The 20739-nt window shown below is 49.7% G+C and overlaps 1 protein-coding gene across 1 annotated transcript in view; it reads left to right on the top strand.

Moving 5' to 3' along the window:
• LOC123356632 overlaps window positions 1-20739 on the top strand; it is a 1710063-nt gene that overhangs the window by 98705 nt on the left and 1590619 nt on the right. Inside the window, 1 exon segment of the mRNA XM_044999989.1 lies at window positions 1-564. Within this exon segment, the coding sequence (XP_044855924.1) occupies window positions 1-564 (564 nt within the window).

The raw sequence follows: 20739 nt of genomic DNA, 5'->3' as shown, positions 1-20739 counted from the left end.
TCGTAGAATCCACACAGGGGAGAAGGCCTACACATGCTCTGAGTGTGGGAAAAGATTCAATCATCACTCTGCACTTATCACACATCAGAGAATCCACACAGGGGAGACGCTCTACACGTGCTCTGAGTGTGGGAAAAGCTTCGGGCAGAGCTCTCACCTTATCACACATCAGAGAATCCACACAAGAGAGACACCTTACACATGCTCTGAATGTGGGAAAAGGTTCAATCAGCGCTCAAACCTTCTCACACATCAGAGAATCCACACAGAAGAGATGCCCTACACGTGCTCTGAGTGTGGGAAAAGCTTCAGTCAGCACTCACACCTTATCAGACATCAGAGAATCCACACAGGAGAGCAGCCCTACACATGCTCTGAGTGTGGGAAAAGGTTCAATCAGCGCTCAAACCTTATCACACATAGGAAAATCCACATGGGTGAGAAATCTTATGGATGCTCTGAGTGTGGGAAATGTTTCCTTAATCGTTCAGACCTCATCTTACATCAGAGAATCCACACAGGGGAGAAGCCCTACACATGCTCTGAGTGCGGGAAAAGCTTCAAGCAGCACTCAAGCCTCCTTAGACATCAGAAAATCTCCATGAGAGAGAACTGTAATAAATCCCTTGACTAGGGTTGGCCAAAATTTTTTTTTAAATAAATCACATTTGCTAATTCCCACATAGTGATTTTTGCACCATCTTCACCGTGGTCTCTCAGCTCCACCAGATCAGTTGCCTGCTTCTGCCTTTTGCAGCTCACCCTTCTTTGGGGTCAGTCCTGTGAGCTTTTCTATCAACTCCTTTCCTTTTGAGTCACAGGAGTGTGTTCCCTCCGGCCAGGAATGTTCATCAGCTCCAGGTGGGGGGAGAGAGGTTTGATCCCAACAAGCTACACTGAGGCAAAAACTACCTGTGCCTGACATCCACTAGGGCTGTACATGGCGTTGGCTGCTCAAGTTAGTGATCTTAATGTAAAAAATTGTAGTGCAGATGCAGCCCAGGTGCAGGGGTTGGCATTAGCTTTCCCCTTGACCTGACCTAAACTCCATCACTTTCCCTAGTCTAAACAAACCCTGAGCATCACGGTTATACTGTTTTCCCCCATTTCACAGCAATTGTTAGTCATCGAGTTCTCCCTTGGGGAACAAATTGTTTCATTCCCAGTTGCTCTGATGTTGCTTCAGGTTGTGCTGGGGAGCAGATATTTTCATCATCATTTTTCGCACTTAAAATATATTGAACTATAACAAAGAGCAGGAACAGGGCAGAGATAGGGAAAAAAGGTCATTTCACCCGTTGCAACAACAGACGTAGTTAGGGTAAGTCAGAGGGATTCCCTTATTCCCCGTCACCATCCTCCTTCAATCCATGCTAGAACCTAAGAATCCTTTTCCTTTCCCCCGTTGTGGGATGGGAGACTTCCAAAAATGCTCCCTGTGCTATAGCACATGGCTAAGCTCAGAGAATAAATCCCCAATAGCCCCTGAGCTTTGCTTTTTGAATTCTGTGTTTCTGATTACTTCAAGCCTGGGCACTGTGATTATTTACCAGTTTCTTTATCACTATTTCTACCACTGTTTCTGTAACATTTTTTGTTTTTTATGGGACAGGGTTGTTATTCCTTTGCCTAACCCCAACCTGGAAGGCCAGGGGGTCTGTTTTCTCTGGCCCCTCCCCAGAGACAAATCTGACAGGGTTGCACCTGCCAGGAGCAAACAAAAAGCCCCATCGCTCACACACACAAAGCAGATACACACACAAGACACAGAAGAAACTGAATTATTTGAGCTATCAACATTTCCACTTTCCCACAGCATGTTAGTTCTGAAGGTTGTTTTAATTTGTTTATTTTCTTGGAACCAGAAATCGGGAAAGAGAACACTGGAGTCAGTGGAATTACAGCAGGAAGGGATAAGTCTCATGATTCGTCACTAACCAAAGGCTTTGTGAACAGAGCGATAATGTTACTGAATGGTCTGGCTAACCCTGCAGTTAGAAACAATCAGCTCTACGGGTGGTAAATTGACAGAGGCTCTGCTGCTGATCATGAAATAGAAGCACATTACCTTTAAACAGCTGCTATTTCAATGCCTCTGGAAGTACAGAAAACAAAGATCTGTGTTAAAGGAAAGTTGCCATTTCTCAGAGCCCCAATTTCTGTTGTGTGTGTACAGGAAGGTTTGGATGTGTAGCAGGTAGTTTAGTAAAACTTAACTATTTTATGTGTGTAACAGGCTCCTGTCCACCTCCAGCAGAGGTTTCAGTCACATACGATGGCAACTTACCGAATGTCACACAAATTAGTCCATCCCTCCCCATATTCAGTCTCTGACCGGAATGTTCGAATGAGGCAGAGAACTGGGAAAGTATCGCAGTAGGAATACATTAAAAAGTGGGATTAATCAGAGCTGGACTGCAGACAGAGCCTGTTATAGAGCTGGTGACGTGACAGGGACACGCTCCCGCTAGTGCCGGCTCTGAAATAACAGCAGAAGCAGATCGAAGAGAATGAGCTCATGGGCAGCTGCCCTGTCAGTGCATCACTCACCTGGCAGGTGTTACACAAAACACAGCACTTCCCCTCTGGAAGAGAAACACTTCCCCCCACTGCCACCACTTCATTATACTGTCCATGGGGCTCTTTGTCCTGCAGGACTTTGATCTCTCCAGGTGGTCCATGGTGATTCATAAAAGAGCCATTGGGGAGCAGGAGTCATCCCAATGGAAATCTCTCCACTTCTTTCTCAGTGTTACCTTCTTAGCCCTGGCTTTGGAGATGACATTAGCCTTACTTCTGTCTTTTTTTTAGGTAGGATTTTGATCATCTTCTGGGGCTTGGCAGCTTAGAACTTTTGAGGGCTTTTCTCTGACTTTTTGGTCCCTGCTGCAGTCAGTACATTCTAGACATGGGCATGGTGACCTTCCTGAGGATCTTGACAGCTTTAGCCAGCTTCTTGGTGGCTATTTTCCTGCTCACAGCCACTGTCTTCTTCTCATGCCTTGTCCTGGGGGCCCAGCTGCTGGTTGAATGGGAAGGAGCCAAAGTGCTGGTGACTTTAGCCCGCACCAAGTGGCCTTTGCTCATCAGACTCCTGAACCCCAACTGGATGTGGTTCTTGTTCTTCTGCACAGCACAGCCCTGGAGAGGAGGGATCTGCAAATGTACATTCATTTGATCCCTTTGTTTAATTGATGAAAACATAAACTAGACACTTAGAGGATTGGAACTGATTTCAGCTGATGGACAGGTGTGCTAGGTTTTTATGCTTTTGGACAGTGAAATGTTGAGTGTCACATTCATTTCAAGCATCCCCGTATAGTGGAGCTCCTGAACATAATGGAGAATGGACATGAAAATGTTTTCTCTTTTTTAAAAAAAAAAGAAAAGAATAAGAGGCTTATTAGAGAGCACTTGGATTTGAAGCAGGGACCACTTAATCTGCAGTCAAACACTCTACCACTGAGCTATACCCCCCTGAGAGCAGATACTTTCCCCATTGTAGCTGAAGCACATCAGTGATTCCAATAGCAGGGGCAGGTTCTCTCTGAGGCACAGAGATTTTTCGGGGAGTTGGTGGCTCCTTTCTTTCCTCACCCTGGAGTAAACTCAGCTTTTTACTCCATGATACATGTTTTATGGAATAACAGCAGCTTGAAGAAAGAGGAGAGTGAATATCTCACTCTCAGGGCTGAAGGTGGCCACGTCCCCTCTGTCTGACCGTTGCCATTGCAGGAGAGAAGGTTTCAGTGGAATTGAATGCCCTGGCTCAGACTAGAGACACAGAAAGGTTTTGCTGTTCGTTGAACGGCAAAGGAAATTGTGTCTGTATGTGAAACTGAGGAGGGACATGAAACGCCCACAGGGGGGCGCAATGCCCTAAGCTAAGGCAGGAGGGTGAAGGAATGGGGCTGAGGAATGACTGAAGTGGACTCACCTGGGATTGAAATGACATTTGTTTGTGTTGGGCAGTGAGAAATGTGACATTAATTCAGATGCAGGGTTGAGGCTTCTTTAGCTGCTTGTAGAACTTGAACTTGATTTCCCTGAAGGGAGAAAGGGAAAGTCTGGGGCGGCCGTTAGTCCCTGGCTGGAGCAGTGTATGAAAAAGGCTCCAGAGACGCAGCTGGCAATTACAGGCCACTGAGGCTAACGTCAGTACCAGGCACATTGGGTGGAATTGTAGAGCCCAATGATTAGACCCCTCGGTGAACGGAATTTGCTGGGTGGTAGCGGGTGGTTCCCTGCTCCTGCCCTGCGGGGCTTGAAGCACCCAGGAGAGGGCTGGGGCTGGGGCAAGGAGCCTGGGCTGACTGGGGGAAGCAGGCTCAGCTGTCCCCTATAAGAGGCTGTGAGCCAGGAGCCCAGTCAGTCTCCCTCTGCTTGTAGTGAGAGAAGGACCTGGCTGCAGGGACCCGAGCAAGACACCTAGATTGGGAGCAGGGCTGGGGAAGGGCCAGAGGAGCTGGGAGCTCTGGCCTGGAAAGCCCCAGGCTGCAGGCCTGACTATAGGCTGAATAGGTGCAGGGCTGCAATGGGGCAGCCCAGGGGGAAGCAGAGGCAGCAGGTCCAAACCCCTTTGCCTGTGATGAGTGGCTCATACTGCAGTCTGCCCCAGTGAACGGGGGCTGGATGGAGACTGGGCAGTAGCCGAGACTGAGGTGAAGTGGGGATAGTGGGTGGGGGAGACCCAGAACTGGGGGGGTACTGCCAGGGGGTACTGCCAGGGTAAAAGGAGCACCGAGGTCCTGGGAGGGACAGGGGGCCAGCTGCGGTAAGGCAGATCACCAGCCTGCAGAGGGCGCTCTGACAGCTGGAGAGCTAATTCCCAAGACGACCAGCAGGAGGCGCCGCCGGGTGAGTCTGCCCCCGCTTACATTGGGGAAGAATGAACACGGTTTTTGTAAAGGAAAATCATGCCTCACGAATCTACTATAATTCTTTGAGGGCGTCAACAAGCATGTGGATAAAGGTGATCCCGTGGATATAGTATACTTAGATTTTCAGAAAACCTTTGTGAAGGCCTCTCCCCGAAGGCTCTGAAGCAAAATGGGATAAGATGGAAGGTCCTCTCTGGGATAGGTAACTGGTTCAAAGGCAAGAACGAAAGGGTCTGATTTTCAGAATGGAGAGAGGTAAATAGTGGTGTCCCCCTGGGGTCTGTACTGGGACCAGCACTGTTCAACATACTCCTAAGTGATCTGGAAAAAGGGCTAAACAGTGAGGTGGCAACATTTGCAGATGATACAAACCAACTCAATTTAGTTACGTCCAAAAGAGAGTGCAAAGTGTGACAAAGGGATCTCACCAAACGGAGTGACTGGGCAGCAAAAAGGCAGATGAAATTCAATGTGGATCAATGCAAAGTAATGCACATGGGAAAACATGATCCCAATTCTACATCTGAACTGATGGGGTCTAAATTAGCTCTTACAATTTAAGAAAGAGATCTTGGAGTCACTGTGGATACTTCTCTGAAAACATCCACTCAATGTGCATCGGCAGTCAAAAAAGCCAACAAAATGTTGGGAAGTCCTTAGGAAAGGGATGGCTAACAAGACAGAAATATCATATTGCCTGTGTATAAATCTGTGGTATGCCCACATCTTGAATACTGGAGCTGGTCCCCCATCTCAAAAAAATATATCGGAATTGGGAAAGGTACGGAAAAGGGCAACCAAAATGATTGGGGTGTGGAACAGCTGCCATGTGAGGTGAGATTAATAAGACTGAGAGGAGTTTTCAGCTTGGAAAAGATGACTAAGGGGGGGCTAGGATAGAGGTCTATAAAATGATGACGGGTTTGGAGAAAGTAAATAAGGAAGTATCAGAGGGGTAGCCGTGTTAGTCTGGATCTGTAAGGAAGTGCTATTTACTCCTCATAACACAAGAGCTGGGGTCACCTGATGAAAGGAATAGGCAGCAGGTTTAAAATAAACCAAAGGAAGTATTTCTTCACCCAACACCCAGTCAACCTGGGGAAACTTTGCCAGAGGATGCTGTGAGGGCCAAGACTATAACAGGGTCCACCAAAGAACTAGATAAGTTGATGGAGGATGGGTCCATCACTGGCTATTAGCCAGGGTGGGCAGGGATACAAAACCATGCTCTTGAAGTGTCCCCAGCCTCTGTTTGCTGGAAGCTGGAAATGGGCGACAGGGGATGGATTGCTTGATGATTCCCTGTTCTGTTGATTCCCTCGCGGGCACCTGGCATTGGCCACTGTGGGAGGACAGGATTCTGGGCTGGCTGGACCATTGGTCTGATCCAGTATGGCCGTTCTTATGACCAATAGAGGGCAGTCCCCACCAGCAATATTTATATTTGGTGCACTGAAAGGGCTAACTTTCCAAAGCTGACCCAAAGGTTTAGTAAAAGTGTTTTGGAGAAAAACATTAAACAGAACAATGCAAATGAAAACTGGGAGCTATTGTTTAAGGAGCTTGTTAGATGGGGCATAAGCCTCATTGTCTAATTAGCTGAGCTTGCAATGGCCTTCCACTCAACTCCCTGACATTTCTCCATCTGCAAATGTGGTACCCATTTTAAAACCTAGATCCAATCAATTACAACATGTCAGGGAAGATTCTAGGCATCAATGATCTGATCATTGCGTTGATGGCGGTAAACAAGAGCTTCCTAAGAGCCACCCTCATCCTCTCTCCCCTTTCTGCTCCCGCATCCTCTGCAAACTTTCGAAGACAGATGCCTCGTGATGGCCTTTGCTCGTGGGGATGTTGCCTCTTGGTCAGGGTTTCGGCCCTTTTGGGGGGAAGGATGCAGCAGATGGTGGGAGGGGGGGAGCCCAGGGCCTCCCATGGGCTCTGACCCAGGCCATTCTGAGGGCAACACTTCTTACCACCCCGCTATTGTCCTAAGTTCACAGTTTATCACAGGAAGCTCTGACGGGTGTCAGCTCACTGCTTGGTACTTCTTCTCAGCCGGGTGTGGCATGGCAGCTCTCTCCTTGGGGTGGCAGCTGCCTCTGTTATGCTGACGGATCCAGGTTGGTGACGCGGTGGTGGGTGGGATTGAACCGGGGACCTCTGGAGCTTAGTGTGTGGGCCTCTACAGCATGAACTAAAAGCCACCCGGCTGTTAGCGAGGGCTGTATAGAAGTCATGTTTTATTGCTCCCTCTAAGTGATCTCGGTGCCACTAGCTGGGACACCCCACCACCCCCTGGAGGTGTGTGGGTTACGTACTTCCCCTAGCTGAGGAAGCGCATCCTGAGCTTCGGAGAGTTCCCAGCTGTAATCCCGGACGACCCCTGTAACAATGCAACCACTGGCAGGACGCTACTGAGAGTATCAATTCAGGACAAATTGCTTGGAGCAGGGCAGTCACAGCCCAAGCCTGGGTGCCCTTCACTATTAAAGCACGTCACAGCAGCCATGCAGAGAGGACTTTGGTTTTACCCCACTGGTGAATCGGACGTCATACAAGCAATTCCCTCAGCTATTCCAATTCCCTTATATCACCACCAGCACCACTCCTTATGGGGATGAATGGTTATGAAAACCAAAACCCCAGTAAAAGAAAACGGGTTCTCTCAAAGGACCCCAAAGGACCAAGCCCCAGATGCAGGTCAATAGACGAGTCAGATCTTACCCACAAATCACGCTCCTGCAAATCCTTTAGCATTGTTATGGAAAAATTGATCCATGTGTTGTGTTTTCAGTCAGATCAGTCTGAGGCCTTTTATTGATTAGAAGCACTCAGGGGAGAACCGTTATGGAAACGGCCTCCCCGAAGCTGGTTACAGACAGCCTTATAAAGCTTAAAACCACAATCGTAATATGCAAGTTACACACACAATTTCCTTATTATTTTGCTAAAAAAATATTGCACAGTTAATGCTGATTGGAGCAGGAGTAAATTTCTTCCATATTAGGCTTTTCCTGTTCTTACTTATCTGTTCTATGCGGTTACGTGTTGACAGTCGGGGATGTTACAAAATTGTTTTTCAGTCGGGGACTGTTAGGACTTTCCACTGTCTCCTCCGTGCCCCCCTGCTTGGCTTGTCTGGCCGGCCCTGGCAGCTTGACATGAGGCCTGGGCCTACAAGGCCTTGGATAACACTGGATTTTCCCTTACAACATCTAAAATATAAAGGTTTATTCATAAAAAGAAAGAAATATAGGTGAGAGTTAAAATTTTTAAAGGAATTAATTACACACAGTAATGGCAAAGTTCTTGGTTCAGGCTTGTAGCAGTGATGAAATAAACTGCAGGTTCAAATCAAGTCTCTGGAGTCCATCCACAGCTGGGATGGGGCATTCAGTCCTTTGTACAGAGCTTCAGTTTGTAGCAAAGTCCCTCCGGAGACATGAAGCTGCACTGAAAATAAGATGGAGACGACGCATCAACCTTTTATAGCATCTTGCCATATGGTCTTTGCTTTCTTTGTCCCAAGGACACTCTATCCAGCACGTGGCATAGAAAAAGCTTAGAATTCTGTCCATAGGCAGGTCCCTGCAGACCTTGCTGAGTCACAAGGCGTATCTGCCTTCTCTCAATGGGTCGATTGTATAGCTGATGGTCCTTAGTGGGCCATCAAGCAGGCTAGGCAGAACCTACTTATCTGGATTGTTCCCCAGAAGCAGAGCACAAGTTTGAAATACAGGCAGCATAGAGCCAATATTCATAACGTCAACTACAAAAATGATACACATCTAGAGATAGCATCATTATAATCAGCCAATCAGAACCTCTCCATAGACCCCTTACACGACACCTTTCTACAATATTAGCTGCAAATATAGAACAGTGGTTGCAATGGTGATCTATACAGTTACAGATTATGTCAATAACGTCACAGAAGGTGACACGGCATCAGTGAGACTGATACTGGAATAATGCCTCCAATTTTGGTGTCTTCATTTGAAAAAGATGTTGTGAAATTGGAGCTGGGGCAGCAAAGAGCCACCAAATGTTCTGAGGACTGGAGAAAAATGCCTTCTAGTGAGCTATTGAAAGAGCTCAACCTGTTTAGCTTATCCAAAGAAGATTGAAAGGTGACTTCATTGAAGTGTTGAAGGGCCTTAATGGAGAGAAAAGATTGGGTATTAAAGGGCTCTTTAATCTAGCAGAGAAAGGCCTAACAAGACCCAATGGCCGGAAGGTGAAAAGAGACAAATTCGTATTCCAACTAAGGCACAAATATTCAACAGCGAGGATGATTCATCACAGGAACAAGCTACCAAGGAAAGTGGTGGATTCGCCATCTCTTGATGTCATTTCATGAAGACTAGATGCCTTTCTGGAATGCGTTTGCCCCAAAAGTAGCTATTGTGTCATACAGGAGGCCTGTGATATGCAGGGGGTCAGATTAGATGCTCTAATGGTCTCTTCTGGCCGTAAAGTCGACTCATTTCTGAAAAAACTGAGTGTAGCATTGGGAGCAGCGTCTGATGTTTCCCTGTCTAGCCGGCTTGCTGCCTAGAACGAACGCTCCTTGAGTGGGGTGATCCCCAGGGAGCAGCTCAAACCTCCAAAGTGCCTGGCCAGGGGCAGGACATTGGCACAGCAAGGGAGGGGTGTGGCAGTGACATCACAAAGGCCTTTTGCAGGACCTCAGCCTATTGGTCCAAGGTGGTGGGGAGGTGGTGACCTCACAGAGAGATGCTGACATCAGCCAGGCAGGAGAGGGGCGAGGGGCCAGGGAAACCACAGAGACCCCTGTGGCTTTGCTTCAGCAAGTCTCCTTCTCCAGGTCTCTCTTTGAGGACTGAGAGAGTATTCGGGTTTACGGACGTGAGCTCCAGGAGGAACCTCTTTTGAGTTTTCTCCTTCCCTTTTAGTGATTTTACTAGAAAACAGCCATCCCTGTTTAGAAGGTAAGAGCCTCCTGGAGGTTTGAAACCTGTTCAGTCTGATCCATCTGTCGCAGGGGAGTGCTCTGCAGTTCCCACTGTGGGAGGTCCACCCAAAAATGTGGGGCTAAAATTGTGCTCGGGCAGTGATCCCCACCAGTGACCTGGGCCATCCTTTGGGTTCTCCGGTGAGAACCCTCAGCCTCCCGTCCTCAGTCTCTACCCTGATTGGCTGAGCAGGGGGTTATTGACAGGGAGGAGACTCAGATCCTTGTTGTTCTCTTTTAAGACCAAGGAAATAAGTCAGAACCAGTTCTATGTTTGATAAATTTTGCTGCTTCTCTGAATTAATGGTCTCTGAGCAGTTCATGATTCTCTCTAACATTGCAGTTCTCCTCAAATACTTGCTGAATAATTACTGTGCACTGTTGTTGGTCTGGAGCTCATCACAGAACACTTTATTTAGGTCATTCAATGTCTGAAATTCAAGATCTGATGGTTAGTTTGTAAAAGCAGCAAAGAGTCCTGTAGCACCTTATAGACTAGCAGATGTTTTGGAGCATGAGCTTTCGTGGGTGAATACCCACTTCGTCGGATGCATGTAGTGGAAATCTCCAGGGGCAGGTATATTGAAAATCAGGGCTCTTGGGTCCTATTCCCAACTCTGCCGCTGACTGGCTGTGTGACCTAAGACAAGTCAATTCTCCTTTCTCAGCCTTAGCTTCTCCCTCTTTCAAGCAGGGATAATAACGAGCCGCTCCTACCTACCTCACAGTGCGTGGAGGCAGGGTCGGCTCTAGGTTTTTTGCTGCCCCAAGCAAAAAAAATTTTGGCTGCTCCCACCTCAGCCCTGGGGTCCCCCGCCACATGTTCCTGCCGACCGAGCCCTGGGCTTCCCCACACGCAGCCCCCTGCCACCCCAGCTCTGGGCTCTCCCCCCCCCATACACCCTGTGCCAACAACATAGGTTTGTTCTCCCCAGTCCGCCCAGGCTGAGCTGCTCCTGTTTATACTCCGTCTCCAGTCGGCGCATGCCCAGAGAGGGTGAGGGGGTGTGGCCTCTTCAGCCCACATGGCGCAGTTAACCCTAGCAGTGCCAGTGCAGGGTGGATGCACCTCATCACAGGCAGCATTTCCCAAATGTTGGGATTAGCTAGGAGATCTCTTCAGGAGTAACCTCCTGTAGGGACTGGGTCACGAACACCTTGGGAACCAAATACCTGGGCGTTTTCCTAGTTCCGAATCACTTGCTGTGGAATTCTATCCCTGGATCATCTGAGACAATATTGACTTAAACAACTGAACTACCCTGTGACCATGTGCACTTACTTCGGTCAGTTGCACCCATTTGGGGTCTGCTGCTGTTCACCTTTTCAGAGTGGAGATTTAAACATACGACTGTTTCTTTGATAATATGTCCAACAGCTTGGAGTATTCTCTCCTGTTGACTGAACTGTATTTGAATTTTCTCAATGTCGTCATGCAGGGATAGGGGGGAAAACAAACCTGAAGTAAAAAAATGGTAATTTGTCTGAAATTTCCCAAAAAATCTGAGCTACATTCTGTCAAACAAAACTAACATGCAGTTATATGACCAAGGAGCCTTCATGAAAGATAGAGAACCCATATCACAGAGAGGTAGAAGACACTTTAAATTAAAATGAAAGTGAAATTCCAGACTAGGTTACATCTGATGTCTCAGAATCAGGATGATTCTCCCATGATCCACTGAAACCTGCTTCACCCAGCGCTTTCTCATGCATCCGACGAAGTGGGTATTCACCCACGAAAGCTCATGCTCCAAAAGTCTGATAGTCTATAAGGTGCCACAGGATTCTTTGCTGCTTTTACAGATCCAGACTAACACGGCTCCCCCTCTGATACCTTTCTCATTAGTGTTATTTACAGGAGTTTTAGCACCTTCATAACGGGAGAAAAAACAGCCAACCTTCCCAGAAGCGGCTTTGCCATTGAGGGAAAAGGGGATTTGAACGGTGCTTGGGATCCATTTGAAATCCCCTTCCAAGTCTGACACATCTCCTGCCAGACTGACTCTGATTTAGGATCAAAGACGTGTACAAGCACCATTCCCAAGCATGGACAGCCAAGAACATGACCCCACCAGACACGCTGGGAAGCGAAGGAATACGAAGGGGTGAAATGTGCATGGCTCAGGCACAAGGTAACAGTTCTGGGGTGATGGGGCGACTCAGACATTCCATCCTTCCCCATCTCCTTCCAGTGTCACAGAGCCTAAAATGACCCTTATTTCCCTGACACTGCTCCAGCTCTTCATCATATTTAAATATATTTTAAATGAGAAAAAAAGTCAACAAAATAACTGCTGTTCTGCACAATCCAGGGTAATGGGAGAACAACTGGGAATGAGACAATCTGTCCTCAAAGAGGAACTTGACGTCTCTAACAGTAACTTTGCACTGGGAGGAGGAGTACAAATGTGAATCTCCAGGTTTGTTTAGACAAGGAAATGTGATGGTGATTAGGTCAGATCAGGAGGAAATGTGCTAGATAACCCCACTGACTATCCATAGCCCATGTCTTTACTGCAAGAATAGCTGTCTTATTACATCAGGAAAGTGAACTCAAGCTAGCTAACTCCACGGCAACCACAGTGATGAGACCCAGGTAGATTTTATCTCAACCTAGCTGGTTGAAGACACCCCCCATCTCCCCCACCTCGGGTGATGACATTCCTGGTAGAAAAGACACCCACTCCCATGACTCGCAGGACAATGGAGTTGATACAAAGGACCACAGGATCCACCCCAAAGACGGGCGAGCTTCAAAAGTGGGCAACTCATGTGTGGGAGCTCAGGGACTACAATGTGCAAAAGATGCAAACAGCCTTAACACTCACTACCTGGGAACTGTCAAAAGAATTAAAGAAAAAATCTTCTGACAGCTCTAGAGAAGGTTTTTATGAAGTTTATCTCCTTTACGGATTCTCTGATGTTTAGAAAGGCCTGAGCTATGAGTGAAGCTTTTCCCGCACTCACTGCATTCATAGGGTTTCTCTCCGGTGTGGACTCTCTGGTGAGAGATAAGAGAGAAGAGGTGAGTGAAACTTTTCCCGCACTCACTGCATTCATAGGGTCTCTCTCCTGTGTGGATCCTCTGATGCATAGTAAGGTTTGAGTTCCGAGAGAAGCTTTTTCCACACTCGCAACATTCATGGGGTCTCTCTCCTGTGTGGACTCTCTGGTGAGAGATAAGGGAGGAGAAGTGACTGAAACTTTTCCCGCACTCACGGCATTCATAAGGTCTCTCTCCTGTGTGGATCCTCTGGTGCCTAGTAAGGTTTGAGCTTCGGGTGAAGTTTTTCCCGCACTCACAGCATTCGTAGGGTCGCTCTCCCGTGTGCGTTGTCTGATGAGAGATAAGGGCTGATCTCTGAGTGAAGCTTTTCCTGCACTTGCAGCATTCGTAGGGTCGCTCTTCTGTGTGGATTCTCTGATGAGAGTTAAGGGTATATCTCTGAGTGAAGCTTTTCCCGCACTCACGGCATTCATAGGGTTTGTCTCCTCTGTGTATTCGCTGATGCCTACTAAGAGCTGAGGTACAATTGAAGCTTTTCCCACACTCACAGCATTCGTAGGGTCTCTCTTTCGTGTGGATTATCTCATGTCGAATAAGGGCTGAGTGGTAGTGGAAGTTTTTCCCACACTCACTACCCGTAGTCTCTTGCTTTTCCGTGAGGATTTTCTCCTGGGACGTAGTTTCCTTGAGGTCCCTGTGAGTTCCCTGACAATTAATGGGTGCATCCACTCTCTCCTCTGAGTGGTTTCCCTGCTCTCTCTCTGGTCTGGGGTAATTTTCACCAGCTTTTCTCTGCTCACGGGGGCTGGACACACTCCCTTTGGCTCTTCGCAGTAATTCCCCATGCGCTTTGGCGAGCTCAGCATCTTCCTGGTGAGGATTCTGCTCCTCGCTCTCCCTCACCACCCCATCACCTGCTAGAAGAGAGGAGAAATCTCAGAATTGGGGATGGAAAGGCAGAGAACAAACCCAAGTAAGTGCTGGAGAGACAGAAAATAAAAATCAGGGACTGAACTCCCCGTAACTCTTCCCCACAGGGGACAGTGGAGGGGATCAATTCTGCTCCCCACCCAGGACTGGCCTTTAGGGGGGGCCGTACGGGTGCCCCACCCAAGGGGGTGCCGGGCGCAGGGTTTGGATTCCCACCTGAGCTGCTGCCGAGAGGCTCGCTGGGCTGATGAAAGCGGCACAGGGAGGCAGATAAGCAGCTGCGTGGGGGAGTGGGAGAGACCTGAGCTGCAGGGGGAAATTGGACGACCAGCCGTCAGAGCCAGGTGACTGCTCCGGAGCAGAGGGGCCCCTCTCCGCCCTGCTCCACGTGTGCAGCTGCTGCTGTTCCTGTCCCCCCAACCCCCGGAGTCTCCCCGTCCACCCCTGACTGGGAGCATCCTCCTGACTGCTCTGCAGTGGGGAGGTGCTGATTGATGGCGGGGTGATCCCCTCCCCCCAACCCAGGTACCCGATTTCCACTGAGCTGGGGTGACGGGACAGGGGGAATCTGCGTGTGCTGCTGCCTCTCTGGGGCCGGAGCTGCCGGCAGCTGCTTGTGTCTGAACAAGCCTAGTTCAGGCTCCTGACCCTGGGAACTTTCTTAAAGAGACAGTGCGCTCATTCACACACACACACACACACACTCCCCCCAACACACACACCAGGGCTCCCTGCATCCAGGTCACTTCCCCACCTGGGCGGTGCTGAGACATCAGGAGCAGCTGCTCTCCTGCCCTCCCCTTACACAGCCTGCAGGGAAAGCGACCTGGGTGCAGGAAGCCCTGACGTCGCTCCTTGCTCCCCTCTCCCAGCCCCCCAGGGCTGCGTGGGGCGGGGGAGCAGCAGTCCAGTGGGGGAGCGAGCAGCAATGCCAGCTGCTTTGTGCATCCAGGTCAGGTTCCCCACTTGGGTGCAGGAGGGGGGTGCCGGGGTTAGAGGCAAAGGGGGCACAGTGCAGGGGTTGGGGGCTCAGGAGAGTGGTGCAGGGGGTAGCAGTGAAGGGGTGCATAGAACCATAAAATATCAGGGTTGGAAGGGACCTCAGGATGTATCTAGTCCAACCCCCTGCTCAAAGTAGGATCAGTTCCAAACTAAATCATCCCAGCCAGGGCTTTGTCAAGCCTGACCTTAAAAACCTCTAAGGAAGGAGACTCCACCTCCCTAGGGAACCCATTCCAGTGCTTCATCACCCTCCCAGTGAAATACTTTTTCCTAGTATCCAACCTAGTCCTCCCCCACTGCAACTTGAGGTCATTACTCCTTGTTCTGTCATCTGCCACCACTGAGAACAGTCTAGATCCATCCTCTTTGGAACCCTCCTTCAGGTAGTTGAAAGCAGCGATCAAATCCCCCCTCAGTCTTCTCTTCTGCAGACTAAACAATCCCAGTTCCCTCAGCCTCTCCTCATAAGTCATGTGCTCCAGCCCACTAATCATTTTTTGTTGCCCTCTGCTGGACTCTTTCCAATTTTTCCACATCCTTCTTGTAGTGTGGGGCCCAAAACTGGATACAGTACTCCAGATGAGGCCTCACCAATGTCGAATAGAGGGGAACGATCTGCTGGCAATGCCCCTATTTACAGCCAAAATGCCGTTAGCCTTCTTGGCAACAAGGGCACACTGCTGACTCATAGCCAGCTTCTCATCCACTGTAACCCCTAGGTCCTTTTCTGCAGAACTGCTTCCTAGCCATTCGGTCCCTAGTCTGTAACAGTGAATGGGATTCTTCTGTCCTAAGTGCTGGACTCTGCACTTGTCCTTGTTGAACCTCATCAGGTTTCTTTTGGCCCAATCCTCTAATTTGTCTAGGTCCCCCTGTATCCTATCCCTACCCTCCAGCGTATCTACCACTCTTCCCAGTTTAGTGTCATCTGCAAACTTGCTGAGAGTGCAGTCCACGCCATCCTCCAGATCATTAATGATTGCGGCACAGGAGTGGAGTGCAAGGGCTGAGGTGAAGGGGGCACAGTGCCGGGGTTAGGGGCTCAGGAGGGGGCAGGTGTTGGGGTGCACGCGGGGGGTAGAGGTTAGGAATGAAGGGGTGTAGGGATTAGGGGTGCAGGAGGGGGAGCAGGCATTTGGGGCAAAGGGACACAGTGCAGAGGTTGGGGGGAAGGGAACGTGGGTTGCCTAGGGAGCCCATGGGAGCCAGGGGCACCAAAATGCAAGTTTGCCCAGGGTGCCATTTCCCCAAGGCCGGCCCTGCCCACATCCCATCCAAACACTCCGTAGGAAGGGAGGGAGCTCCAGCCAAGGTGTCAGTCATCATCTGTAGGAAGCCAGGAGTGAGATCTGCTGGGGACTGTCCTGAGCTCACAGAGTCTGTGTGGGGAATCCCAGCGGGTTCTCTCAGGCACTTACAGTTTCTGGGTTGGTTTAATGTTTCCTCACCTGTGCAGGGACTTCCCAGGATCTCGCTTTCCACTGAACCAGGGAGATCCAGGACCCATGGCTCTTCCCCTCGTTCCAGCTGGAAGATCACAGAGGGTTGGGAAACTGGAAACCCTGCTCAAGGGAAAGAAAACAAAGGAGATCACGGGAATTCATAGGCCATTTTTCATCATAAAAAACATTCTATTAGATTAACCCCAGTCCATTTTAAACAATAAAATGGCAGGGCCAGCTCCCCAGGTGCTCAAAGGTGCAGAACACTCTGCTTAGGAGGGATTTAACTATCCCCATCTTTGCTGGGAACACACACAGCCAGACACTCATTATCAAAGAGGCTCCTAAAAAACAGAGACTGGAACTGCATTTCCCAGAAAGTGAAGACTCCAGACAGAGGGCAAGTCTCCCTGGCACTGCTTCTTGCTGACAGACAGGTCCAGAGCCAAAGAGAGAGTCCAGGGGAAGCTGGGAACAGGAAGCATGGGCTGGGGGGGTTCAGTGGAGTAAGGACCAGGAAGGGCAGGGATATCACTGAAGGCAGGATCTCAGCAGCATTAGATGTCAGGAAAGCACATCCTGCAGCATTAGGGAACCTAGTGAGTCAGGTATAAAGGGAGGGAGCATAAAAAACACTGTGTGTGGAGAAAGCTGGCAAATTAGATGGTGTAGTTCAAGAGCCACAGCCCAATTCTTTTGCCAAAGGAGAATGTGAGAAATAAGAATCAGGCCACGTGACTTCAGGAGGGACAAATTCGAAGATCCAAAGAACACGCAGAGAAGAGAGACGGCGGCTCTTGCAGGTGGGGATGGAAAAGGAAGAGTCTCCGTGGTTCATGGAGCCAATTAGTTCGTTTTATCATTCATTGATCATTGTTATGGTGATCTCATATGTTATTTCAGATGTAGTCACTGTGTACGCAATAGATTTAAGTTGTAGGTATAGACAGAAGTAAGACAGGTAGAGCCCTGCATGGATACAAAATTTATATCCGCATCCGATCTGCGATCCGCAAAAATGGCCCATGGATATCTGCAGATTTTCAGGGTTCTAGGAACAAAATTTGTACCTGCAGCCGATCCACAAAAGAGGTCCGAATTCTCCACCAGGAGACGTGATCAAAGCAAAGGGCTAAGGCAATGAATCCTAAAATCTTCTAATATAGGCTGGAAGGGACCTCAAGAAGTCATCTACTCCATTCCCATCGCCCTGCGGCAGGATCAGGTGTAAATATGCCAGAAGTTTGTCTGACCTGTTCTTAAAACCCTCCTGGGACAAGAATTCCACAACCTCTCTTTGTAATCCATTCCAGCACTTCCCTATCCTTATCGCTGGAAAGGTTTTTGTATTACCCACCCTCAACCTCCCTTGCAGCAGATCAAGCCAATTACTTCTCCTCCTACCTTCAGTGGATGTGACGAACAGTTAATCATTGCTCTCTTACAACAACCCTTGACATATTTGAAGACTGTTCTCAGTTCCCCCACTCACTCTTTTCTCAAAACTAAACATGCCCAGTTCTTTCAACCTTCCCTCATAAGTCATGTTCGAGGACCAGGAGAGCGCTTTTCCCTTCTGAATGGAGACGCGCAAGGTGAGGTCAGAGAAAAGGATCTTGGAGTAACTGAGACAGGAGAGGATGACTAAGAGCTCTAGCTGCGCGGATGGATAGGAAAGGCAGATCGCGGTGAACCCTTCATTAACCCTGGGGTCCCTGCGTGGGGGGGCGGGAAATGTCTGTGCAGCCCGGACATGGCCGGGGGGGGGGCAGGTGACCCCCGAGGAGCGGGGAGAGAAAGGGGGGGGCTGAGATCCCCTCGGATTTACCGCTGCCCCCTCCCGTGGGGACCCCCCTCCTCCCCCGTCCTGCCCCCTTTCTCCCTAGAGAGCCACGAGCAGCGCCCAGGGTGACCCCCCCTCCCCCAACCCCTGAGAAGTTCCCTGTCCCCCCCCCCCGATTGTGCCCCATTTTCTCTCCCCTTCGCCAGTGGCCAGTTCAGGTCTCAGGTTTGGGGGGTTTCCCCCATTTCCACCTGCAGGGATTTGTCCTTGTGCGGGTGGGAAATGGTTCCCCCCAGTGATCCCTGAGCTGGGCAGAGGGTGAATGGGCAGAGGCTGGGGGGGCCCTGAGACAGGGACACCTCTGGGCTGGGCTGGGGGGGCCACTCTCTGCTGGCAACGGGGCCTGGGAAGGGCCAGGAAGGGGAGGGAGGAGCAAGTGTCCCCCATGGAGACGGCCCAGCCCCAGGTTTCCCCTCCCAGCTACTGCCCCCCTCCCCCACCCTGCCCAACCCAGCAGCCCCCCCCCACCCCATCACCTGCTAGTCACGTTCCCACTCCTGTCCCCTGTGAAAGCCACATCACCGAGGGCTCTGCTGGCCATGTGACTATGTGACAAGAAGAATCTGTCCCGGTCTGTTGTTGATTGAATAACCCTGTAAAATCATCTCCAGTTTCCCATCTTTTCTCTTGAACTGTTAAATGGTGACATAAAATCTCCCCAGATGTTGGTTCTTCTCTCTTACATTAGCAAATATTTAGTTTGTGCCCCATTTTCTCCTCAGTTCTGAAATACTGATATCGAATTCTCAAAAATCTTCCCACTTTTCTCTCCGGATATCTGACTGAGATCAGGGCTCTTATCGTACTGAGCGTGTTCCTGTTCTGACAGCTGCTGCAGAGACCCCCACTGAGATCTGGGCCCTGTTCTGCCAGGCACTGCAGAGACCGCAGGTGAGATCAGACCCCACTGTTGTGCCAGGTAAAACAGACCTGGACCGAGATCATGGGCCCCTCCCTTGTGCTAGGCAGCGCATGACTGTGACCCAAACCGCTGCCTCCATTGTGCTGGGCACTTCAGAGACCTCAACTGAGATCTGTGTCCCTGTTGGGTCTGGCCCTGCACTGACCCCAACCCAGATCATGCCCCATCACTGTACTGGGCACTGCACAGACCCTGACAGGGATCCTGGCCCCACAGTTTGCCAAATGCTGCAGGGGCCCTAAACAAAATCCGGGATCCTGTAATGCTGAGAGTTGCAGAGACCCTGACTGAGATCAGGCCCCTATTGTGCAGGGCTCTGCACAGACACTGACCAAGATCAGGGTCCCCTTTGTGACAGGTGCTGAACAGACACCAAGGGTATCTCTACCCTGCCACTAAAACCCCCAGTGGGCTCAGGCGAAGGGGCTCAGGTGAAGGCGCTGTTTAATTGCAGTGTAGATGTCTGGGCTCGGGCTGGGGCCAGGCTGTAGGACCCTGCGAGGTGGGAGGGGGCCAGACCTTGGGCTGCAGCCCCAGCCGGAACATGGACACCACAATTAAACAGCCCCACAGACTGAGCCGTGTGAGCCCAAGTCAGCGGGCACGGGCCAGCCGCCGGTGTCTGACTGCAGTGTGGACATGCCCACAGGGACAGAGAGGCCTCACCACAAAAAGCTCAAAGGCTAAATAGGCCAATGGTGGGAGGCGTCTCTCCATTTTACAGATGGGGAAACTGAAGCTCAGAGAGCTGAAGTAATTTGCTCAAGTTTGCATGGGGAATTTGGGGCAAAACTGGGAACTGAACCCAGATTGTTTGAATTCTTGCCTCTCCCCTTAACCCCAAGCCCAGCGTGTGTGTGTGCAGCGTTGTTTTGGCCTGTGTTTGCCTTGCATTGGCTTCCAAGGGAGGTTGTGGAATTTCCTTCACTGGAGGTTTTTAAGACCAGGTTAGAGATACACCAGTCTGGGAATGTCTAGGGATACTTGGTTCTGCCTCAGCACAGGGGGCTGGAGTAGACGCCCTCTCAAGGTCCCTTCCAGGCCTACACTGAAATAATTCTCTTTTGTGCTGTGTCCTGTTCTACGCTGAGCTGTTTTGCATGGTGCCATTTGGAACTGTGATCGCACCATATTGTGTAGCAGTTTTATGATGAATTGTTTTGCCTCAGCTTGTTTGGTGCCTATGCTGTGTTGGTTTGAGTTGAGCTATTTTCCATTGTCTGCTTTTGCCCTAGGATGTAATCGTTTGCATCGTGTTGCTTTCTTCTCCTTTGTATTGTCATTTTATGCTGTGGAGTGTAGGTTATGTTTTTTCCCCCCTGAATTGCCTGACATTATGTTGTGGTGGGTTTTATTTTGTATGTTGTGTTTTTATATGTATATATTGCATCGCATCCTAGACATGTAGGGCCAGATAGGACCTCAAGATGTCATCAAGTCCATCTCTCTCTGCCGAGACAGGACCAAGTGTATGTAGATTATCTCTGACAGAGCTTTGTCCTACCTGTTCTTAAAAACTTCCAGGGAAAGAGACTCCCCAGCCCCCCTTGTAAGACTATTCCCGAGCTGACCTGCCTTAGCTCTGGGGACACCCACACAGACTGTAGTGGTGAGCAGCTCTGGAGAGAGAGGAGACCCCAGTGAATGGCAGCTGGGTAAAGAGACTAAAGTTGGGAGGAGAAACATTGACGTGTCCAAGGTCACCCAGGCTGTCCGGGACCGAGCTAGA

This window comes from Mauremys mutica, chromosome 26 (assembly GCF_020497125.1).
Source record: "Mauremys mutica isolate MM-2020 ecotype Southern chromosome 26, ASM2049712v1, whole genome shotgun sequence".
Taxonomy (NCBI): Eukaryota; Metazoa; Chordata; order Testudines; family Geoemydidae; genus Mauremys; species Mauremys mutica.
This window is presented reverse-complemented; position numbering and strand designations above follow the sequence as displayed.